The sequence below is a fragment of the Triticum urartu genome, chromosome 4A, assembly GCF_056163025.1.
Source record: "Triticum urartu cultivar PI428250 chromosome 4A, HENAU_Tu73, whole genome shotgun sequence".
In the NCBI taxonomy this organism is placed as follows: Eukaryota; Viridiplantae; Streptophyta; class Magnoliopsida; order Poales; family Poaceae; genus Triticum; species Triticum urartu.
Window position 1 is genome coordinate 577,598,508 of NC_141876.1, and position 25,417 is coordinate 577,623,924.

At 46.2% G+C, this 25,417-nt stretch overlaps 2 protein-coding genes and 3 pseudogenes across 2 annotated transcripts; 4 read left to right on the forward strand and 1 right to left on the reverse strand.

The window, feature by feature from the left end:
• Positions 1-5,216: 5,216 nt before the first annotated feature.
• LOC147976784 (uncharacterized) lies at positions 5,217-6,265 on the forward strand (annotated as a pseudogene).
• A 149-nt stretch (positions 6,266-6,414) lies between these two features.
• LOC147976785 (uncharacterized) lies at positions 6,415-7,440 on the forward strand (annotated as a pseudogene).
• Positions 7,441-13,858: 6,418 nt separating this feature from the next.
• On the forward strand, positions 13,859-15,961 carry LOC147976786 (uncharacterized; annotated as a pseudogene).
• Positions 15,962-16,857: 896 nt separating this feature from the next.
• Positions 16,858-18,199, forward strand: LOC147976787 (uncharacterized). The gene is made up of 2 exons (XM_087520968.1): positions 16,858-17,694; positions 17,774-18,199. Exons 1-2 carry the CDS (start codon positions 16,858-16,860, stop codon positions 18,197-18,199), a joined length of 1,263 nt encoding a protein of 420 aa, XP_087377094.1.
• Positions 18,200-18,953: 754 nt separating this feature from the next.
• On the reverse strand, positions 18,954-20,156 carry LOC147976788 (uncharacterized). Its single transcript, XM_087519851.1, has 3 exons — positions 20,094-20,156; positions 19,828-19,974; positions 18,954-19,478 (listed from the first exon to the last, which is right to left on the reverse strand). The coding sequence occupies exons 1-3, from the start codon at positions 20,154-20,156 to the stop codon at positions 18,954-18,956; spliced, it is 735 nt and encodes a 244-aa protein (XP_087375977.1).
• Positions 20,157-25,417: the final 5,261 nt, after the last annotated feature.

The window sequence follows — 25,417 nt, forward strand, 5'->3', positions numbered from 1 at the left end:
TCACAATATAGTGTTTCCTCTATCCCCGTGCTTTAACTTTGACCGTAAATTTAACTATCAAGACCGATTGCGACGGGAGCAAAAATATATCAGTGAATTCGTATTCCAAAGAAGTTTTCAATTATATAGTTTTTTCTTCCGCCGCAGTTGGTCTCATTGATTAAATTTATAGTCAAAATTGGACCTCGAAAAGCGCGGGCGCACCATATTTTAGAATTGATGGAGTATTTCGGAACGGAGCTACTTTGCGGTCTCGCGCGCGCGGTTCTCCGGCGGACTTCGTTTTCACAACCAACGTAGCTCGCCGCTCCGCTCCACACCACACGTGTATTGTCTTGTCTCGTCTTGGACTAACCGCGCGCAGATGGAGTTGCGGTCGGTCGCCGTCGTCCATTTCTACAGCCACACGCTATACATGACGCTGGTTTTGACTGCTAGTTGCACGCTTGCTTCCTAAGCATCCCACGGTTCGTGTTTATCACAAAACTAGTTTATTTTGACCAAATCTTATATACTTAGTTACTTAGGGCATCTTTAAAGCGGACCCTGAGATCGTCCGCAAGCATGTGTGATTAGTTGTTCGGACATAGTTTGTCATCCAACGACGCTCCGCACCGGTCCGCGGGATCCGAACACTTCCGGCATCGAAAGCAAACATGGGGCTTTGCGGGAGTCCGCACACCAGACACGCGGGACTCCGATACCTCTAGCCCCACCCAAAACCCCGCTTGGATCCCATGTCTCCATCCTCCCCTCTTTCTCTACTTCCATTTTTCTCTCGTCGGCGGAGCCAATCAACCACCTTGCCCGCCCGCCAAGCCTTTCTGGGAACTCCGCACATCTGCGACCTCCACCGCTACACCTGGCCTCCATGCCGTTTGTCATCCGCCGTCGGTCCACACCTCTCGTGTTTGCTAGAATGCACGTGCCAATATTTTTGTACCTTCTTTAAAGCAATGAACTCGGACATTGAGTACATCTATGAGCACTACGTTAAGTCGTTCGACGAGGAGGACAACACTGATGAAACGACGATGATGCAGGCGTTCCTGTAGGCACTGAGCGTGCGGAAGAGCATGTTATCAATTTCAAGGGATCGATCAAGAGTCATCGAATGCTCAATCAGAACAGGGCATTGGGGCCATTTGACGCTGATGGAGAACTACTTTGCCCCAATGCCCTATTCGCCGACAATTCCGACGCTTTCGGATGTGAAAAAAAGTCTTCGATGGCTTCTACCACGACGTCGAGTACTTTGATGACTACTTTATTTTGAAAAAGAATGTCATAGGAAACATTGAATTCAAGTTTGATGTATTCTCTACGGTCCGAATTAATTGACGCAACCTTTATACAATATAAATTACTTAGAGCATCTCTAGCAAACCCCTTAAAACACACGAAACTGTAATAGGCGGAAAAACGACCCGAATAGAACCCATAAACGACTCCGACCTGTAAATTTTTTTAAGGGCGCGGAAAACATCCCCATCGAAACTGTAAAAATAAGAATTTCGGAGCCAACCCGAGGATGCCATGTATATGTGAAAGACCATTGGCGGGAGTCCAACTGCCATCGAAACATTCAGGGCTCGCTCCCGTCCGCCTGTCCCGATAGCTGCGCCTGCCCACGGGCCACGGCTCTCCCGACGGAGGAACTAGCTAGCTTGCTAGCTCTAGCTGAATCGATGTGCGTCTCTCCCGATGAAGGACAGAGGAGTCCGGCCGCCGCCCCGGCTGCCCTGGCCTCCCGCCCGCGCCCCGCATCTTCCTCGTCCGCCGGCAGCCGCCTTGGCCAACAGTATGTGCCGATTTCAAATTGGCATGAGGAAGAGGACGGACAGGAAAAAAAGGTGGGCTAGCTGTGGGCATGTTCGGTATATTTAGAGAATATTCCTTTTAACGGGTTGATTATATGGGATCTGTTCAGCCGCAGGTAAAATCGGCCTTTAAAACACATTTTTCTCGGCCCTTATGACGACTTTAAGGGTCTGCAATATAAGGTGTCTGCTAGAGACGCTCTTACATTGTATAGAGGTTATGTCAATTAATTAGGATCAGAGATAATACTTTAATTTTTTGCTGGATTGTAATATTTAAATTAGGACTACTGTCACATTTGAACATTTTAAATCATCTATGATTTCATCTGTGGTTATTTTAAGCTTGTGGACTTAAAAGAAACAAAGAGGCCAAACTTTAGAGGACTGGTTGGATAGCCGACTCCCGCATCACTGTCCGCGGACCGGTCCGCACAGGTCCACAGACGGATGCGGTGTCCGATTTAAGGATCATGTTGGAGATGCCCTTACAAGGCAAGTCATTCCCCTCCCAACCCTACGAGATATGATATGTGAGGGCACTGTGTTATCCCTCCTCCCCAACTAGCTTTGTTTTGGTGTAGGAGGGTTCTCCTCCAGACCCCCGCAAAAGAAAAGGGTTTCTCCTCCAGAACATTTCATTGTTCCAGCATGACCGTCACCTTACAGACTTTCCTTCTACGATCAACAGCGACAAGCCGACTCCGGCGATAGAGGCACACGCGGAGGGATGCTATCGGCCCATTCGGGAGGATGAAGAGGGTCAACCTTAGAGACTTTGATGTAACCTTTTTATTTTCCATGTGTGTTTGTACTACTGGTTTGATTAATATTAGTTACTTACATACACCGCGAAAGAATATCATCGTACGCTGGGTTGGAAGAATGACGACGTGGGCGACCGACCTGTGGCCGCCATGGAGCGAGTGGTTTAGCGGTTACTGTCAACACGCAAGCACGAGAAGATTTTACAGAGAGCACAGCAGTAGTCAGTCCTAGACTTGTACTGTAGTAGCTAGGACTAGGAGAGCTACCCCTACTCACAACAGAATGAATCAACGTGGTCTGTAATCGTGCCATACTTGCATAGTTTACTTTTACATCCACTTGCGTAGTTTGTTTTGTTCACTGCATGACTAAAAAATGGATGTGTTGGTCTAGCAAGAACTCACAACAGAAGTCTGCTACTGCAGTGTAGTAAGATAATAGTGTTGGTAGTACTAAAGTTGGAAAACAGATTGATCAGGTGGATGCTGCTGCTAGTAATGTGGGTCCTAAATTCATTGGTGCCATCTGCTTCAATTGTGGCCAACCTAGCCACTTTGTTGGCATGTGCCAACTTCCTAAAGTCTGCCTCATTTGCAAAACCCCTGGCCACCATATGGATGTTTGCCAAATATGGTATAAGCCAATGCCCACTGCTCAGTACTGGGGTAGTGCTAACGGACCAGGCTTCTTCCATATTGAGGTAGAAGAAGACAAGAATGAAAGTGACTGGTAGAACTTCGGCAAGGCAGGCACTTTTTTTCTTCGAAATGAAGGCAAAATATTTGCCTCATCTATTAATTAAGAAGAGAATAGAGTTTGTTACGATCGACCCAAAACAACGACATGGATTATTACTCTCGTGACATGGAAGAAAGGAGATTGGGGAAGAGGTTAGAGGAGGTAGAAGAAGAAGCACATACACAACTTGCATCCCTCCAGCCTCCTCTCGTGCAAGGGGCCCACTCACGTGCGCTTGTTGTGGCTCAACTTGGTCTCGCTCGTTAGAAACTGCCGATATAAGCGTTCCTAGCGAGACATGCCCAAAGGTGCTTTAAAGTTCGTGCGATGCAGGCCCCATAGTGTATGCGGGCAACCAAATAGGCCGGATTCTTCCCACGCGGGCCTGGTTGGATGGCCGGCTCCCACATCACTATCCGCAGACTGGTCTGCATTGGTCAGCTGACGGATCCAATGCCCAATTTGGGGGTCACGGTGGAGATACCCTTACAACCCAAGCCTATCCTCTCCAAACCCTATGAGAGATGAGAGATGATATGTGAGGGCACTGTGTTACCCTCTTCTCCCCAGCTAGCTTTGTTTTGGTGTAGGAGGTTTCTACTCCAAAACGTTGGTCTAGCATGACCGCGACCTTAGTGATTTTCCTTCTACGATCAACAGCGACAAGGTGCCTCTGGCGATAGAGGCACACGCGGCGGGATGCTATCGGCCCATTCGATCGGGAGGATGAAGACAGTCAACCTTAGAGACTTTCATATAACTTTTAAATTTTTCATGTGTGTTTGTACTACTGGTTTGACTAATTAATAAATCTTGCCGTGTGGGGTTTTTTTTCAACAAAAAGTAAGAACATTAGTTACTTACATACACCGCGAAAGAACATCATCGTACGATGGGCTGGAAGCGAACGAGGGCGTGGGCGACCGACCTGTGGCCGCCATGGAGTGAGTGGTTTAGCGGTTACTGTCAAGACGCAAGCAAGAGACGACGATTTTACAGAGAGCACAGCAGCAGTCAGTGCTAGTCATCAGGTCGAGGAGAGTTACCGCTACTCATGGGATCGACCAGATGCAGATGGTGCCCCGATCGAGCATTCATTGTGTTCACAAGTAACTATACTACTACTATAGATCATGTAGTAGAACTGAGGCCGGGCGGGGCGGGGGTCCTGATTTGGACGGCGACATCTTCCTCCGTTCAGACGCCAACACCGTGCTCACCTCTCCATCGTTATCCGCCGCTTCAATGCTCGCTCGATCGAATCCAGCCGCCGTTGCTCGATCCCAAGGCTACCCGAGATCGATCCACTAGTAGCGATCGAGCTAGACCGATCGACAGGATCCGCGGTTGGTTTGTGGTGGACGAATCGACTAGCTGTAGCTTGTTTATCACGCGCTGGGATTTGGTATTGACGAATTAGGGCGTCAACCTGTAACAGCTCGCTCGCATCCACGCATCAACGCATGCGTGGACGAAATGGTCTCACGAGCTTACCTTTGTTTATCATGCATGCGTTAGTACCCTAAGCAATACTTACTACTACTGTACTGCTCTGTGGTTAAGAGTCAACATGCAACAGCAGGCATTGTTGACGGAAGTGAGTGTTACTGCCCCCGACACGGCGGCTCCACCAACTGTAACCACGACGGCTCCTGTTGGGCTGGAACGACCCCGCCGACAGCCCAAGCCCAACAGTCGCTTCCCGGCCATGTGTGGGATACCACGGGCAGGGTTAAAGGGAGGCTGAGCCCTCCTGCGTGAGGTGGGGATTGACATGTTGTATCTGGCGGCGGCTACCTTCCCGATCTCCTTCTCTTCCTCTCAAGAACCCTAGCTAGCGATCGAATCTGTACCCATACTTGTATCTGTGAGGAATATACTAAGCGGGAGCGTAACAATTGGTATCAGAGCCACTCCGATCAACCCACAAAAAAAAATCTCCACCTTCGAATCTGGCCGGGCGCTTCCCCTCCATCATCCAAACCCGCCGGGGCAAGGCGATCGCCATGGACGACCACACCAAGGCGCTGGCGGACCTCACCACGGCCATCACCGCGCTCACCACCAAGATCGACGCCCTCCAGCCCGTGGTGCTTGAGCTGCAAGGTTGGAAACACGTCGTCGAGCGATCCATGGAGGAGCTGCGACAGGAGGTCGGCAGCCTCCGCACGCAGATCAGCGACAAGGCTCCGCCGGTGGACAAGGCCAAGGAAACGACGCCGACCCAGGTCCGCCTCGCGGATCTGCCGCCCCTGCTTCCCCTGCTGGTGGACGCGCCACGGCCACAACATGGCGGTGTTCCCGATCTCGGGCCACAGAGCCACGGAGTCGCAACAGATCTTTGGGGGAAATCGTCGGGGGAACACTACACCCCGCGATTGCCTCCGGCCATTGGTACGTTCGACTCCTATCATCAAGGAGAGCAGTCGTTCTCAGGGGACCGGGGTTATCATCGCTTACCACCGCCGCCGCGTTTCGATTTCCCTATTTCGACGGGACTAGCCCGAAAGCTTGGCGCCTCAAGTGCAAAGCCTACTTCCGGGTATGCACGATCAGTCCAGATGCGTGGGTTAGTTGCGCTGCCATGTATTTCACAGAAGGGGCACTCACCTGGCTGCAATCCTCGCAAGCACACCTCCACTACCCGGATTGGGGTGATTTTGTCGCTGCCATTTGCACCCAATTTGGGCGAGAAGAATTTCAAAATCTTCTCCATCAGTTCAACAGGCTTAAGCAAACTGGGACAGTGGCCGAATATGCTGAGCAATTCACGCAAATTATGCATCAACTCTTAGCTCACCACACCTCTTGGGATCCCGCTTTCTTTGTTACTCAGTTTATAGATGGATTACAGCGCGATATCCGCACGGCTGTTGTTTTACATCGCCCAAAAACACTGGATACTGTTGTGGATCTTGCATGTTTGCAGGAGGAAGTAGTGGAGACATTCAGGCGAGAGGACAGGCGGCATTCCCTTCCGCCCACGTTGCCGGGGAGCGGTCGTACGGTGCCTCGCACGGCTCTTCCTTTGCCGCTGCCCCCGGCACGATGGAGCGCACCTCCGCCCGAGGCGCGCCAAGAGGATCGTCGCGCCACCGACAACACCAGGCCGGCTACGAGCGACGACAAGCTGGCGGCTCTCCGTGCCTATCGACGTGTCAAGGGGCTCTGCTTCACTTGCGGTGAACGGTGGGGGCGCGACCACCGTTGTGCACCCACGGTGCAGCTTCACGTAGTGGAGGAGCTCCTGGAGATGTTTCAGGCTTAGACTACTGAAACTACACCTGAGGAGTCCACCGCGGCTGATGCTGATTGCTGTGTGTTGTCTAAAGAAGCTCTGGAAGGTGCCGAATCAGCCACAACCATGCGGCTCCACGGCTGGGTTCAGAAACGAGAAGTGCTCATGCTCGTGGACTCGGGATCATCCCACAGTTTCATCAGCTCTGAGTTGGCAGCACAGTTGCAAGGTGTTTAGTAAGCCCGTCAGCCTTTTTCAGTGTGTGTCGCCAATGGGGGAGTGATTCGCTGTGAACAGGAGATACCCGCCTGTTCTTGGCGCTCCCAAGGGGTTCTGTTTTCCACAGATCCAAGGTCTTGCCATTGGGGTGTTATGATGTGATCTTAGGCATCGATTGGCTCGCGCGTCACAGTCCCATGAAAGTTCATTGGCTCCAGAAAACCATGTATTTCGAATATGAAGGCAAACAAGTTCATCTCAGCGGTGCTCGAGCGGATGTCACTCATTGTCAGCAGATTGCGGGCCACGAACTGCGTGAGCTCCTGGATCAGAAAGCCGTGACCAGAGTGGTGCAACTCTGCGCTCTCACTAGCGACATGGAAACACCACCTATTCCACCTAAAGTTGCTGAAATCTTGGAACAATATGCGGTGCTTTTTGAAGAACCCAACAGCCTGCCTCCTCAACGTTCATTCGACCACGCCATCCCGCTGGTACCCGGAGCTCAGTTAGTCAACCTCAGACCATACAGGCACAGTCCAGCTCAGAAGGACGAAGTGGAATGTCTCAGAGATGCTCGCCCAAGGGATAATCCAACCCAGCTCCAGCCCTTTCGCATCTCCGGTTCTTTTGGTGCAGAAGAAGGATCTTACCTAGCGATTTTGTGTAGACTATCGGCATCTCAATGCAGTCACTGTCAAGAATCGTTACCCATTGCCTGTGATTGAAGAACTTCTCGACGAGCCAGCAGGGTCACGGTTCTTTACCAGTTTGGATCTGAGGGCAGGTTACCACCAGATTCGCATGAGACCGTAGGGTGAGCATAAAACTGCGTTTACAACCCACCACGGGCACTTTGAATTCAAAGTTATGCCGTACGGGGGGGTCCGGCAACTTTCCAGGGGGGCATGCACATTGTGTTACACCCACTGGTTCATCACGGAGTGCTGGTCTTCATTGACGATATACTGGTGCACAGCCGTGACATGGACACTCATGTACATCTTCTTCGCCAAGTGTTCCAACGTCTGCAAGAACACGGCCTAAAGGTGAAACGTAGCAAGTGTTTCTTCGCCCGTCCACAGCTCAGATATTTGGGACATGAAATCAGCGTCGAGGGTGTCCGAACCGACAAAAGGAACATCACTGCAGTACAGCATTGGCTCGTGCCAACCAATGTCAAAGAAGTTTGTGGGTTCCTTGGCCTTGCGGGTTACTACCGCAAGTTCGTCCGGGGCTTCGCAGTCGCTAGTCGCCCACTGACCGACCTGCTCAAGAAATGGGTGGTTTTTCGCTGGACAGAGCTGGAAGATGGCGCCTTTCGCGCTCTGCAACATGCTTTGGTCACTGCCCCGGTGCTGGCCCTGCCTGATTTCATGAAGACCTTCGAGCTCGAGACCGATGCTTCTGACTTGAGAATTGGCGCAGTTCTCTCTCAAGACAAGCACCCGATCGGGTTTCTCAGTCGCGCGTTTGGCCCGCGCAACAGACAGCTATCAACCTATGAGAAAGAGGGATTGGCCATTCTCATGGCCGTGGACCATTGGCGCGCGTACCTACAAAATGATGAGTTCATCGTTCATACTGATCAGTGCAGCCTCATCCATCTCGAAGATCAGCGATTGGCCACGCCATGGCAGCAGAAGATCATGGCCAAGCTGCTCGGGTTGCGTTGCCGCATCGTCTACAAGAAGGGCATTGATAATTGGGCGGCTGATGCTCTGTCTCGCAAACCAGGGCCACCACAAGGCGACCTCGTAGCCATCACCACCGCAGTACTCGCGTGGCTGGAAGCGGTTCAGCAAGGATACGCCGAGGATCCAGCAGCACAGAAACTGCTCACACGCCTGGCAACCTCCACAGGTGATCTAAATGGGTTTCATTTGCAGAACGGGATCATCAAGCAGCACAGGTGAATCTGGCTTGGCGACAACGTGGAGTTACAGAAGCAAGTGTTGTCTGCATACTGGAGCAATCGGAGGCCACTCGGAGTTCAATGCCACATACCGTCGGGTGCGCCGGCTATTCACTTGGCCAGGCCTTAAACATCATATCAAGATCTTTGTGGAAGCATGTCAGATATGCAAGCAAGCGAAACCGGAGCGGGTGCGATATCCAGGGCTCCTGGAGCCACTACCAGTACCAACCCAAGCTTGGCAACTCATCACTATGGATTTCGTGGAGGGCTTGCCTCGTTCCTCTGGATGCAATTCCATCCTCGTCGTCGTGGATAAATTCTCACGGTATGCCCATTTCATAGCTCTGTCGCACCCCTTCACCGCCTTCCAAGTGGCTCAAGCCTTTGTGGCTAACATTTACAAATTGCATGGCCTGCCGGAGTCGATCGTCTCGGATCGCGATCCGATCTTCACAAGCACCCTGTGGAAGGAGTTGTTTCAGCTTATGCACACCCAGCTCCGCATGAGTATAGCGCGCCACCCGTAGACGGACGGGCAGACAGAGCGGGTCAATCAGTGCCTGGAGACATTTCTTCGTTGTTTCGTCAATGCATGCCCAACAAAATGGTGTGTTTGGCTTCCACTAGCGGAGTTTTGGTACAACACTTCGCCGCACTCGGCCCTGGGCACGTCTCCGTTCGAGGTTCTCTATGGCCACGCCCCTCGTCACTTTGGCATCGTCGATCCGGTGGCATGTGCTTCTCCAGACCTGGCGGATTGGCTTCAGGACAGAGCGCAGATGACGACACTCATCCACCAACATCTGTTGCGCGCACGACAGCAGATGAAGGACTCAGCAGACAAGCGCCGCTCTGATCGCACCTTTGTTGTCGACGACTGGGTCTTCCTCAAACTGCAACCCTACGTCCAGCGTTCGGTGGCCATCCGCGCCAATCAAAAGCTGGCGTTTCGCTACTTTGGCCCTTACCAGGTAATCCAGCACATTGGTGCCATCGCATACAAGCTTCGCCTTCCGGAGTCCAGCACCGTGCATCCAGTCTTCCAAGTCTCCCAGCTCCGTCAAGCGCTACCTCCCACAGAACAGGCGCAAGTTCAACTGCCAGCAGCGGCGGCTTCAAGTCCGGTGCCGGAGGAGATCCTGCAAGACCGTCAAGTCCAACAGGGCGGCGCTCAGGTGCCACAGGTCCTGGTACGGTGGACGGATCAACCGTCCGAACTTGCCACCTGGGAAGATCGCGCGGAGCTGCAGCGGCACTTTCCGGGGGCACCAGCTTGGGGACAAGCTGTGTCTCATGGAGGGGGGGATGTTACGTCCCCTGACACGGCGGCTCCACCAACTGCAACCACAACGGCTCCTGTTGGGCTGACGATCCCACCGATAGCCCAAGCCCAACAGTCGCTTCCCGGCCCATGTGTGGGATACCACGGGCAGGGTTAAAGGGAGGCCGAGCCCTCCTGCGTGAGGTGTCGATTGACATGTTGTATCTGGCGGCGGCTACCTTTCCGAATCCCTTCTCTTCCTCTCAAGAACCCTAGCTAGCAATCGAATTTGTACCCAAACTTGTATCTGTGAGGAATATACTAAGGGGAGCGTAACATGGAGTGTGCATACGCGTCAATGCGAGCTGTTTCTCAGGTCACGCCCTCCGTTTGAATTTCTCGGCATGCCATCAGCAGGGCTCTTGACAAATTAATCTGTTACTGCCTAGATAGGGAATGATAACTCCATTTTTGGTCATCAGGTAGCTGTTCACTTAAGCGACTTCTCGGCCGTAATCTTTTGCTGATGAAAAAAAAAATCTGAACTTTTCAGCCAAGAAATACCAAAGGTCAGCGGTCGTAATCGTATTCACAACAGCATTTTTCCTATTACTAATCCACAGACTAGCAACCGACTCGTAGCGAAATCCCTGAACCACGCGGGCCACTGCACATATATAGCGTCCACCTTGTATGCACACTAACAGTATCAGGCATACGATTCCCGTGGCAAATTCGAACCAGGGCAGGACCCTGAATTAGTTAGGCGATGCAACATCGCGTCAAATAAGTGCATGCACGTAGTACGGGTCCACATAGGTAACCACACCTGTTTTTCAACAGCTTCAGATGCTGATGATGTCGATACGAGTACGACTGCTGGTTGCCGGTCGATTGTGTCATTCGTACGCTAGTATATGTATGCTTCCTCAGTTTCTGTTGCTGATTAGACAATAGATCGACATATTACGCGAGAAAAATTCAAAAAAATAAAATAAAATTCAAAACATATGTGCACAGATTAATGGCACAGTAGATATGAAGCAAGAATAATGGACCTGATTGTATGGGAATTAAATTAGGAAAATTTAAAGTACTGTTGCTTGAACGCAAAGACTCTGTGCGTGGCAAAGGTAAGGGATGGACGACGACGAGTGGATACGGATCATGTGGTGCCGATGAAATGCCGATCAATGGCCAGAATAGAAGTCTTCAACAAGTTATCTGCCCATCTCAATCGCCATTTATAGACGTTGTTTTTCTTCTCGATTGCACCGGCATTAACTGCGGTCAAGTGGCAATGTTGCCAAGATCCTAGCAAATACTCCTACGTACTACTTCTACTGTACAATACCTAGGGTACGGTGGAAAGAACAGCACGGACGGGTACTAATTCGCGAGAAGATAGATAAGGGGTCAACGAGTATCTTCCGTTTTATTTTTATTTTCATGTTCTTTTACACGTTATCTATCCATCTACATCGCCATTAGTAAAGAAGTGGTCGATCCTGGGCCGGTGTGGTGGCTAAGCTTGGTGCTGAGTAAACTAGTACTATAATTGGAGGCATCACTCTAAAAAGATTAGACGAATGGTTGCGCTGAGAAGGAACCAAATTAGGCCAAAATAGCTGATCGTGTGCAGACGGGACCAGCAATGGGAGGCCGCGTCGTGGCCTCCACTCCAGGATCGCACGGCGAGATCTTCCTCCGCCGCAAGGCTCCATCGGCGACGACAACGGCGGGTGCAAAGTTTGCCACGAAAAGACACGGCCCCTGATTGCTGTGTCTGCTAAAGGCCTAGCTGGGACGAGACAAAGCCGCAGCAGCGCCGGCGCCCGGGCAGCGAGGCCCAAGCGATCAATTAAGCAGCGGTGCCCGAGCTCGAGGCAGCTGACGAGTCCGACGAAGCCCGGAACGAGGCCGCCGTGCAGACGCGGCGCAAGCGGGGGGCGATGGACGGCGTGGATCGACGGACGGGCCGGTGCGCAACCGGCTACCTCGACAAACGGCACAAATGGCTATCGGCTTGATTCAAGCAACCTCGTCGGTTTCCACTCCAACCACGACTACCGTGATGCATCGACAGTTACGACTGTGTGTGGGTGTGTGGGAGGGTGGGGGGGGGGGGGGGGGTCGGCTTACCTTCGGATTCTTCTCCGGTCTCACCGTCTGCATCGCTAACGTTGTGACCGCAGGCGGATGTTAAGTATAATGTTCATTTAGAAAACATAGGATATCGTATGATTTATTCTACCTTGTCTTGTACTACAAGATGATCATGTGTGTGTGTGTATAGGGTCGCGCTATTCGTCATCCTGGGTGAGGAATAGTTATTCTTCACCCCCTCTATTTTACCATTAATGCATCGTAATTTTACGTTCCGTAAGCTTTGTCTTATTTCCGACGCAAAAAGGGACCGTAAGAAAATATATAATGGCCGTAAAAAATATTTTATGTTATGTAAAATTACAAACGTAAAAACATAGTCTAAAATACACATAAACTGTAAAAATTTTGTATTATGACCTATATTTTTATTTTCTTATGTCAAATTTTACGTAGTGAATCAATAGAAATGTAACTATTTGAATTCCAAACGTAATTTAATTATAAAATGATCATAAGATTACCTCAGGTGCAGAATAATTTTATTCTGCACCCTGGGTGATGAATAGTATATATATATATATATATATATATATATATATATATATATATATATATATATATGAGACTCAAGCAATACATCGAACAACTATTACACCAGATCTCTCTCTTCTAACACATGCACATCGCGAAAGAACATCATCGTACGCCGGGCTGGAAGAATGACGACGTGGGCGACCGACCTGTGGCCGAGTTATTTACCCAAAACCACCACATTATGGGCTAGGATAACAGATCGGTACCACATTTCAGGCAGGTCACACAAAACCACCAACAATGGGTCTAATTTGTAACGCGGAGCACTGACGCTGCGTTTTAGCCCCGAAAACAGCGAATCCGACAGGTTGGTCCCGCATGTCGGGCTGACGTGGCGCGTGTTGACGGACGCCGTTAGACGGCGAGAGACGGCCGTTTCGGCGCGCCCGTCTACGAGGTCAAGTTGTTCCCTTCCCCCGCTCGATTCAATCCAGTCGATTCAGTCCTTCCCCGCTCCGCTCCGATGGCGACCAGCTCCGGCGGCGACGGCGCACACGGAGTCGACGGAAGCGGCGACGCCGCACTCAGCGGCGAGGGCCTTGGTACTACTTCAGGGCAGAAGCTGTTGCGCTCGCAATGCGGGGTCATCGGCCCCCACACCGATGGCGGCTGCGACCTAGATCCAGAGTCTGCCGCGGCGGCGGGCCTGTCGCCGGAGCATGGTACCGAGGAAGCAGCTTCGCAGATTGGTCCCGCGGATGTGCTCCCGTTCGTCCCATCTTCAGCTAGGTAATCCGAATCTTTCAAAATCTGTTCTTACTGCAGGATCATTTGGCCATGTTTATCGACTACAGGATCATCCCATTGTCACCGGGCTTCAATCTTTCCTCCTTACTGCAGCATCTGTTTTAAACATTTATTTGTTAGTCATTTAGAAGTGATTGTAGTCCTGAATTTTTGTCGACTATCACATCTTTAGTTAGGGTTCAGTTATCTTAGTAGTACTGTATGGTTCTGAATTTTTGGAGAAAATCACACTGTAGTTTTCATTTATGGTATTGCTACACTACACTGCATTGTAGATATTAGGCTTGTAGATATTGTCTTGTTAATATATGTCTATTTTAGGCCTGAATTGCTTACACTGCATTGTCATGTTACTGTAATTTAAAATTTTTCTTACACTGATAGTAATGTTAGTACTGATTTACCAGTTACTATAATTTAAAATAGTTCATTATAATTGTCAGATATAATGGTCAGTTATGTTAATACAATTGACTTGTTAATATTCATTTGTATGTCTATTTTAGGCCTGAAGATTTATGGTCAATCTATTTCCAGTTTCCTGGAGAGAAGTATGCTCTTGTTAAGATGTCTGAAAGAGAAATCACTTATGGTAGTTTGGTCAATGTAATGGTCAGCAATGGATACTGTAAGGATGACAGTCTTTGCTACTTGAAAGATGAAAATATAGGGCTGCAAGGTGTTTGTGTGATTAAAGGCAACATTGAAGTAATTCACATGCTGAGACAATTTGAGAGCACCCAGACATTGTCACTGACAGTTAGAAAGGGAAAGGTAGTTATTGAACCAGCAGTTGGAGAAGATCAACATGCACAGCAAATAGAAGAAGAGGCACCTGTTGTTTTTGCTGTTGCTGAATCAGGTGTTGTGCACAAAACAGTTCCTCCTAACTGTCAGTTACATCTTGGGACACAGGAAAGTGTAAATTTTTTGCCACTCACATCAGTTCCTCCTAACTATCAGTTCCATTTTGGGACACAGCTTAACACTGAAGTAAGTGTCAATTATGCTGATTTTCAGTTTGATTCAGATGAGGAGGACAATGCAGTTAGTGAGGAAGCAATTCCTGTAGGCATGGACACTGATGAGGAGGACAATGCAGTTAGTGAGGAAGGTTCAAGAAGTGATGAAGATTTTGTAGTTGATGTTGACCACTTAGATGCAGGAGAAGAAGAAGATGACTCAGATTCAGTGCATTATGTAGAAGAACAAATTGCAAATAGGAGGACAGAGGAACCTGAGCTAGATGAAACTCTTTCTGAAATAAAGAGGAAGAGAGATGAATATATGTCAAGTACACACTGTGAGGGGGACACAGATCCTGAAGATATATATGACATGGAGGAGGAAGAAGATGATGAGGAGGCCCAAGAGATTCCAGTTCCTGAGCCTGTTAAGAAGAAGGCAAAGAGGCCAGGTCCTACTAGTAGGTCCCACTCTAGTGCTGGTCCAAGCATTAATCCTGATTGGTTTCCATCTTCAGAAGAGGAAGATACAGACTTTGAAGCAGATGATGATGGAAATGAACCAATGTCCTTTGTTATCAGCTCTGGCAGAAGGAGTAGGGCTAAGAAAAGACCACCTAGGGTCTGGTATGATGAGGACAGGATGCATCCAGAACAGCAATTCCAGCTAAAGCTCTGTTTCAAAGATGTTTACCAATTGAGAGGCCCTAGTCAATTTGCATGTGAAACAACTTAGAAGGTATAAATACCACAGAAACTGCAGTGATAGGGTAATTGTTTGCTGTGAGGGAGATGGTTGTCAGTTCTACATGGTAGCAGCAAAGATAACAAATGAGCCCACTTTCTGCATTAAGAAGATGAGGTTGGAGCACACATGTCCCACCCAGTCTGAGAAAACTAGGATTAGTTCAAGGTGGCTTAGCAACAAAATGCTTGAGACCATCAGATCAGATCCCAACACTACTGTACCTGCTATTGTTGACAAGGCAAAGAGGCAATTTGGGCTTGAGATTCCTAGGATGATGGCATGGAGGGCTAAGAAGAAAGCAAAAGAGATTGTGCTTGGTGATCACAAGAAGCAATATAAGAGGCTGAGAGACTATTTGGAGACTGTGAAGCTTACAAATCCTGGATCTAGGTGCATTGTCACTACTGTTAGTGGAACCAGAGAAAATCCTACTGCTGGACCAAGGTTCCATGGTCTATTTTTCAGTTTGAATGCATGTTGTGAGGGCTTCTTGAATGGATGTAGGCCATTCATAGGTCTAGATGGCTGCTTCATCAAATTGACTAGTGGTGCACAGATACTAGCAGCTACTGGAAGGGATGCAAACAACAATATGTACCCCATTTCCTTTGGAGTGGTTGGAGTTGAAGATACAGTTAACTGGTCCTGGTTCTTGACACAGCTAAAGTATGCTCTAGGGGGAACTGAAGAGGGCAAGTTTGGAAAGTACACATTCATGTCTGATAGACAGAAGGTTAGTTCATTTGCTTGTTCATTTAGTTCATTTACTTGTTCATTTACATGTTCATTTAGTTCATTTACTTGTTCATGACTAGTTGGTAGGTGTCGAGTCGTAACCCTTCTTGTCGACACTTAGGCATAGATAGCCTAGGGTGACCCATGTGGTATCAAAGAACATATCCATCATCAAAGTGATGCCATCATGACTAGTTGGTAGGTGTCGAGTCGTAACCCTTCTTGTCGACACTTAGGCATAGATAGCCTAGGGTGACCCATGTGGTATCATATAACATATCCATCATCAAAGTGATGCCATCATGACTAGTTGGTAGGTGTCCAGTCGTAACCCTTCTTGTCGACACTTAGGCATAGATAGCCTAGGGTGACCCATGTGGTATCATATAACATATCCATCATCAAAGTGATGCCATCATGACTAGTTGGTAGGTGTCCAGTCGTAACCCTTCTTGTCGACACTTAGGCATAGATAACCTAGGGTGACTAGGGTGACCCATATAAAATCATTTAAAATCTAATTAACTCATATAAAATCATTTAAAATTATATTAACTCATATAAAATCATATAAAATCATTTAAAATCATATTAACTCATATAAAATCATATAAAATCATTTAAAATCATATTAACTCATATAAAATCATATTAACTCATATAAAATCATATAAACCCATATAAAATCATACTAAATCATTTAAAATCATATTAACTCATATAAAATCATATTAACCCATATTAACTCATATAAAATCATTTTAAATCATATAAAATCATATTAACTCATATAAAATCATATAAAATCATATAAAATCATATTAACTCATATAAAATCATTTAAAATCATTTAAAATCATTTCAATTCACTTTCATGCAGGGTCTACTCAATGCAGTGACAGCAGTATTCCCAAACTGCCATCATAGGTACTGTTTGAGGCACATCTATGCAAACTTCCAGAGAGCAGGATTTGGAGGAGAGGATTTGAAGAGATGCATGGATGCAGCTGCCTATGCTTACACTGAACATGACTTCAATTTGGCCATGGAAAGCATGAAGGCTGAGTGCATTGCTGCTTGGGAGTGGATGTCAAGAATTCCTGCTAAAGCTTGGTCTAGGCATGCAATGGACACTAATTGCAAAACTGATTTAGTGGTGAATAACTTAAGTGAAGTTTTGAATAAGTACATTCTAGATGTAAGGAACAAGCCAATTGTCACAATGATCAATGGGATCAAGGACAAGTTGCTAGTGAGGTTCCACCAGAAGAGAGAGGGTGGAAAATGTGCTAGATGGGAGATTGCACCAACCTATGCAGAGAAGTTGGAGATGAACAAGAAGTATGCAAGGGATTGCAAAGCACTCATAGCTGGCCAAGGACTTTTCCAAGTCACTAGTGGAGACAAGACCTATGGTGTTGACACAAACATACAGACATGTGGGTGCAAGAAATGGGACATCACTGGAGTCCCTTGCAAACATGCTTGTTCTGCCATCTATAGGTCTAAACAGCTGCCAGAGGATCATATCAATGTGTTTTTCAAGAAATCTATGTACTTGGAGGCATATAAGCCAGTGATTTACCCTGTTCCTGGTCCAGATAGCTGGGTGAAAACTCCAACACCTGACATTGAACCACCACAGTTCAAAGATGACAAGAAGGGGCCAGCAGAAGAGAAAAGGAAAAAAGGAAAGTTTGAGCCACCTCAAGCAAAGCAGACATCTAGGATGGCTACTATAACATGTGGGAACTGCAAGCTGCAAGGACACAAGTACACAAGTTGTCCAAAGCCATTGAGGCCTACTCTGCAAATCAGGAAGAACAAGCACATGGTATTTTCATTTTGAAATCACTTGAATGTTCATTTCTATTGACTGATCATTATAAAGTTGTTTAATTTTTTGATTACAGGCAAACAGGACTGTACCAGAATGGCACCATGGTGCAGCTTCATCAGCTACTGGAAGTGCTAGGGGTGCACCATCATCATCTACTACAAACTCCTCTCCTGCTGCTGCTGGAAGGGGAGCAAGGTATGCTACTACTCCTGCTGCTGCTGGAAGGGGAGCAAGGTCTGCTACTACTCCTGCTGCTGCTGGAAGGGGAGCAAGCTCTGCTACTACTCCTGCTGCTGGAAGGGGTGCTAGTTCTTCTCCTACTGCTGCTGGTAGAGGTGCAAGATCTTCCACTGCTGTTGGAAGGGGTGCAAAAAGGTTCAAGCCTCCAAGAAGTTCTGCAGAAGCTTCTACTAGCCAGCCTGCAGGCAGTAGGCCAAAGAGGACAAAGTACATGAGCAAGAGGATGGAGGGGTACTTCTATGCCAGTGGGAACTACTAAATGCTCAAATTTGAAGTCTGTGTGTGCTAAATCAGGCATTACATCACTTTATTTATGACATTATGAACCTATGTATGGCACTCAGAACCTATGTTTGTTAAAACCTATGTATGGAGTTGTGAACCTATGTATGGCACTTTGAAGTTATCTATGTTTATCTCCTGCTGTTAAAATTCTATGCAAATAGATGTTCTGTGCAAATATATGTTGTGTGCAAAATAAATTTTGAGCAAAAAAGATCTGTGCAAATATATGTTGTGTGCAAAAGAAATTTTGAGCAAAAAAGATCTGTGCAATATATGTTCTGTGCAAATATATGTTGTGTGCAAAATAAATTTTGAGCAAAAAAGATCTTTGCAATATATGTTCTGTGCAAATATATGTTGTGTGCAAAATAAATTTTGAGCAAAAAAGATCTGTGCAATATATGTTCTGTGCAAATATATGTTGTGTGCAAAATAAATTTTGAGCAAAAAAGATCTGTGCAATATATGTTCTGTGCAAATAGTATGGACAACTACAAACATTTCATTTGATACAAACAAAATACATTAATAAGTAGGCCATTGATCCAAGGATACATTGATAATAAGTAGAACATTAATTAGTTCTTGGGAGTACACAACACAAGTCTTCGGAGTACACAACACAAGTATTGGACATAAAGATACATAAAGCATCACAGCTTTGAAAGTGCATAAGAGCACATTCATATCAACTACAGTGCTACCCTAAACCACACCACAATACATACTTAAAAATCATCACATATGTCCTTCAACTTCTTGATCTTGTCCTTGTACCCATGTTTCTGTTTGAACAGATCTGCAATCATGTACTCCAGTTTTTTCTTCTCTTGTTTTAGTTGGTCCCTCTCTGTCACAACTTGGTCTCTCTCTGCCACTAGCTGGTCCCTCTCTTTCTCTGCCTTTGCCCTAAGTACCTGATGAAGATTGGTACAACCATGGTCTGCCAGCTTCTTCTTCTCCATCTCCTCTTTGAGATCACTTAGAACCAACCTAACATTGCCCAGCTCTGTGATAGCATCCTCCTTGTCAGCAACCATTTTTGCAAAGTCCAGTTTGAAAAACCTCAGATCTTCCTCCATCTTCCTCTTTTCTCCAACTAGTTTGTAATTTCTTTCACCAAGCTCAACATTTTCTTTCAGCCTGTCATCGATTTCTTTGTTATACATGCTCCACAATTCAGTGAGGGTGAACTGCATAGCCACTGACCACTCTGGGTCTATCCACTCCAGATAATTGCACTTTAGTTCTGCCTACAATTAAATAAATATGTTCTCAATAAGAAATTGTATGAAATGTGCACAAATTCTATAATACTCTGTACACTCTCTACTTTGTTCTATCCACTGAATTGTAGTTCAGTTATATCCACTGAATTTTAGTTTAGTTCTATCCACTGAATTATATCCTATGCATCAATTGGTGCCTAAATCAAATATTACATCACTCTTAATTAATAGATATATTGTCAAAATTGTATGCACAAATTATGGGCAGAACCAATTATAAAAGCATATATAATTTTTTCCATCTATAAGATTGTATATGCATAGATTATGGGCAACAACTATTACATCAACAGAAGCAACAGAAGCAACATACCTTCTCCTCAGCACATGCAAGAAAACGTCTGCCTGTGTCCACAGATTCAAATGCAACAAGCCTGACGCAAGGTGCTTGATGCAGACAACGAGACGACAGGTCGTGAGCAATGCCACTCCATTCATAGCAAGAGATAGTCCTAGGAAGCTAACCAGCACACAAATTGCACAAATCAGCGGCCTGGTAAAAAATCCCCAAATGATGAACCCTAACCCTAGCGGGATGAACCCTAATCCGTGGGGGAGGCGAGAGGCGAACACGCATACCTGGCTAGTGACTTCTTCGCCGTCCGAAGAAGAGCTCGAGGACTGGTCGCTCCAAGAAACCATGGCGGAGCGGCGAAAGGCGGCGAGTCGACAGTTGCGGCGCCGGCGGTGGTCGGGGTCGAGAGAGAGGACAGAGAGAGTGAGGAAATGGCTGGTCTGGTTCGAACACCGACCGGTACGGGCCACTTGAACGGGCGTGCCGAAACGGCCGTCTCTCGCCGTCTAACGGCGTCCGTCAACAAGCGTCACGTCAGCCCGACAGGCGGGACCCACCTGTCGGATTCGCTATTTTCTGGGCTAAAACGCAGCGTCAGTGCTCCGCGTTACAGATTAGCCCCATTGTTGGTGGTTTTATGTGCCCTGCCTCAATTGTGGTACTGATTTGTTACCCTAACCCATAATGTGGTGGTTGCTGGTAAATAACTCCCTGTGGCCACCATTGAGCGAGTGGTTTAGTGGTAACTGTCAAGACGCAAGCACGGGACGATTTTACAGAGAGCACAGCAGTAGTCAGTTCTAGACTTGTAGTAGCTATAGGACTAGGAGAGCTATTGCTACTCATGGGATCGACCAGATGCAGATGGTGCCCCGATCGAGCATTCAATGTGTTGACAAGTAACTATAGACGTAAGTAGAACTCAGGCCGGGCGGGGCGGGGGTCTTTGATTTGGACGGCGACATCTTTCTCCGTTCACGCGCCGACACCGTGCTAGCTCTCGTTATCCGCCGCATCAATGCTCGCTGGATCGAATCCGCTGTTGATGCGGCGGATAACGAGAGCACGATCAATGCTCGATCGATGGTGCCCCGATCCAAGGCTAGCTACGCGAGATCGATCGATCGACTAGTGTGGGGCTCTAGCTGTGATGGGTTTGATCACCTAGCGATCGAGCTAGACGATGGACTCGACAGCATCTATCCGCGGTTGATTTGTGGTGGACGAATCGATTGGTCGATCTCACTCGCTGTAGCTTGTTTATCACGCGCTGAGAATTGGCATTGACGCATCAGATTGCACACATGCATGCGTTGACGAAATGGTCTCGCGAGCTTAGCGTGTGTATCATTCATGCGTTAGTTAAGCACTACTGCTGCTTGAGGTTAAGAGTGTCAACATTATTGACGAAACTGGAGTGCATACCTATGCGTCAATGCGAGCTGTTTCTCGGGTCACGCCACGCCCTCCCTTTGAATTCCATGGCGTGCATGCATCATGAGGGTTCTTGACAAATTTTTTAGTACGTGCTAGCTAGATAGGGAATGATAACTCCATTTTTGGTCATCAGGGTTCTTGACAAATCTGTTGTCAAAAGTACTTACAAACCAGCACAAGTTGCACGAGCAGAGAGTAGCAAAGAACCAATTGTAATCCTATTCACAACAGTATTTGTCCTATCACTAATCCACAGTCTAGCAACCGACTCGTAGCGAATCAAACTCAGATCCCTGCATGCAAAACGCGGGCCACTGCACATACATGTTGTCCACCTTGTATGCACATCATGCATCTCCTCGGAAAAAAGATGGCACGATTTGGATGCATTATAGCAGCTGCGATTCCCTTAACAAATTTGAAGCGTGGGAGAGACCGTAATTAGTTAGGCGATGCAACATCGCGTCAAATAAGTGCATGCACGTACGGCGCGTCTGAATTGCGACATCTGAGAAAAATCGCACCTGTTTTTGTTGAACAGGTTCAGATACTGATGATGTGACTGGTTGCCGGTCCATTGTGTCATTCGTACGCTAGTGTACGTATGCTTCCTCACTTTCTCTTGCTGATTAGACAATAGATCAACATATGATTAGACAATAGATCAACATACGTGCACAGATGACAGATTGATGGCACAGTAGATGTGAAGCATGAATGGACCTGATTGTACGGGAATAAAACTACAGTATGCTTGAACGCAAAGACTTTGTGCGTGGCAAAGGTAAGGGATAGACGGCGACGAGTGGATACGGATCATATGGCGCCGATCAATGGCCAGAATTTTCAAGTTTTCTACACGAGTTATCTGTCCATCTCCATCGCCATTAATAGGCGTTGTTTTTCTTCTCGATCGCACGGCCATTAACTGCGGTCAAGTGGCAATGTTGCCAAGATCCTAAGCAAATACTCCTGTAGTAGAGATCCTAAGCAGTACCTAGGGTGAGAAGAACCGCACGGATGGGTACCAATTCTTGAGAAGATAGATAAGGCTTCAACGACATCTTCTGTTTTATTTTCATTTTCATGTTCTTCTACACGTTATCTGCCCATCTCCATCGCCATTAGTAAAGAAGTGAGCGATCCTGGGGCGGTGTGGCTAAGCTTGGCGCTGGCGCACGTAGGATAAAGATCTCATAGCGCTGAGTAAATTAGTATAATCGGAGGCGCCACTCTGAAGATTAGCTAGGCGAATGATTGTGCTGGGAAGGAACCAAATTAGGCCAAAATAGCTGATCCCGTGCAGCGTCGGGACCAGCAATGGTAGCCCGCTCCGTGTCGTCCCGGATCGCCCGGCGGGATCTTCCTCCGCCGCAAGGCTCCACCGGCGACGACAACGGCGGGCGTAAAGCTTTCCACGAAAAGCCACGGCCCCTGATTCCTGTGTATGCTAAAGGCCTAGCCGGAACAAGACAAAGCCAACGGGCTCACCGCCGTACGTACGCCGCAATCATTCGGCGACGGGCCAGCCAGCCAGCCAGCGAGCTTAGTCCGATCTTCTTCCGTCCGCTTGTGGTCGTCGACGGGGAAGATGACGAGCGAATTAGGCCAGCCCAGCGCTGTCGCGGCACGTTTGACGGATTAGCTTTCCGATTAGCAATTGCGTTGTCACGTCGGTCTCCTTCTGGCCAAACCGGCCGCAGTCTGCACACGTGATTGCGCATGGGATCCAGAGAGTTCTATGGAAAATGTACCTGCAAATTTCGTGCTACTAATTTGTTGGTACATGTATATGATTGTGATTTTTACTGCTCGATGATCTTGTCACGATTTATATGAACACAGACAGGACCGGAAGCTTCTTTTTTTTTTTGAGAAAGAACCGGAAGCTAGCTATTTGTCAGTTTCCTGCGCCGTCAAAATTCTAGCGTCTCCCATCTTGGCGCAGACAAGGGAAGTAAAACAACACCTGCCACATAAATAATCCTGTTCACAGGGGAGATACGGTATGGTACCGTTCCGGATGATGTTCACTGTGAATATGAAAATGTTAACGCAGTGTGAAAAGTTTGTTAAACTAATTTTTAAAAATGTTGATAGCATTCAAAACAGACTTTTTCTGACATTTAAAATTGTTTACACATTTAGAGAAATGTGTGTGAGATTTTTCTTAAATGTTTACAGGATGTAGAAAAATGTATCGGACCATTCAAAAACTGTATATTAAGAAATATTTCAGCGCGTATTTGAAAAATGTTTAACACACATTAAGTATAATGTTCAAAACAAGCTTTTTAAAATTGTTGATCACGTACTTTAAAAATGTTACATATGTACATAAAAAATTAGATGTATAAAAAATGTTTAATATATATGTAAAAATATAAATCAGAACATTTATTTGAGAAAATGTTAAATATTTATAAGACAATATTTCTGATTTATATGAAACATGTACAATATGTATGAAAAATGCAGACATGTGTTGAACAAGGAAAAAGGAAAAATAAAGAAATAGACAAAGAAAACCGAAGAACATACGAAAAGAGGAAAAAATAGAAGTTGAATAAACTGTCATAAACTGTAAAAGTCAATAAGAAAACCACATAGAGAAAAATCCACGTGGTAGCTACAGTACTAGGTTGACCCAGTAAAACCACGCCGGAGACGAGTTTGAGCTATGTCACGTATTAAGCGAGACATAGCTCCCGGAGCGAAGGTGGCTAGCAAAAGGGTATCCCCTGTGCACTTTAGACCGACCCAGTGTGGAGCGAGATCATATTTCATTGATTTTCCTTTTGTTTCTTTTTCTTTTTTTCCTCTTTTTCTTGCCTTTTAAGATCATACACTGTTCATGACATATTGAAAAATGTTAATAAAACTAAAACAAGATTCTTGAGAATTTCTAAAAATGACCATGGGTTTTAGAAAATTGTTCATGAATTTCAAAAAGTCTTTTTAGATTACAAAATATTCGAGAATTTCAAAAACTCTTTACAGTTTCAAAAAATGTTCATGATTTCTTAAATAAATCATATTAAAACATTGTTCTAAGATTCGGGAAATATTCACCAATGCAAAATTTGTTCACAAATTTGCGAAAATGTTCAAGGATTCAAAAAAGGTTCATGAATTTCAAAAAATATTAGCGGCTTGAAAAATATTTGCTAATTTATAAATTATGCATTAGCTAAAATATGCTGTTGATTTGAAAAAAATGATGCTGATTTCAAAAATGACAAAAAATTGAACTTGTTTTACACGTTTTCTTGGAAAAATACAAAATGAAAAAAATATTCACGAATTTTGGAAAAGTCATATATTTTCAAAATATTAGAAAGGAATAAAACTGAAATTAATCCTAGAAAAACAAACAAAGAGTACAAACCAAAAAAAACATTTCTAGAATATTGCCAAAACTTAATGAGGAGTATCTGGCGAGTATTAGTTGGGCCGGCCCAAAAGTTATCCGAATCATAGAAGCGGGTGCGCGTTTTGTCGACCTACACGTTGAATAGTATCTAGGGCACTAACAGGGTAACACAAATTTTATCATAAATTCTGATTCGAACCAAGTTTTGGGAGAAATCAGGCAAGGTAGCCACGACAGAATTGGTGCACTCGTCAGTGGGATCCAAGCGAGAGTAGCTTCTTTTAATTGTAGCTTTACTTTTGAAGCTCGTGTCATCAATATTGACGCATATACTGTGACTAGTTTTTCTCTTTAGCTTTGGGGCATCATGTTTGGTTTGACCAACCACATGACCAAAATTGTATCCCACTTGTTATGGACATTAATTAATAATAAAGTAGGACTTACCCCTAAAAAATAAGTCTCGCAATATCTTATTTGAGGGCATGCATGGGGTCGTTCAAGACTAGCCTGACCAATGGCGCTCGACGCTATCGTAGAGACTCGAACAATGCATCGTAGCAAAATAGTTTTTTTCCCCTATTCTAGTTTCTAGGAGGTTTTTGATTTTAAGTATGTTTTGAAAAGCCCGGTAAAATTATATTAATTTTTTCATTAAAATAATGTGATTTTTCAAATATTAACTTTTTTGGAAAAAATGAACGTTTTATAAAATTTGAGCATTTCTCTAAAAATATCAGGAGGCTTTTTAGAAAGCTTTTGTGATTTTGGAAAAGTTTTATTGTTTCAAAAAGCATG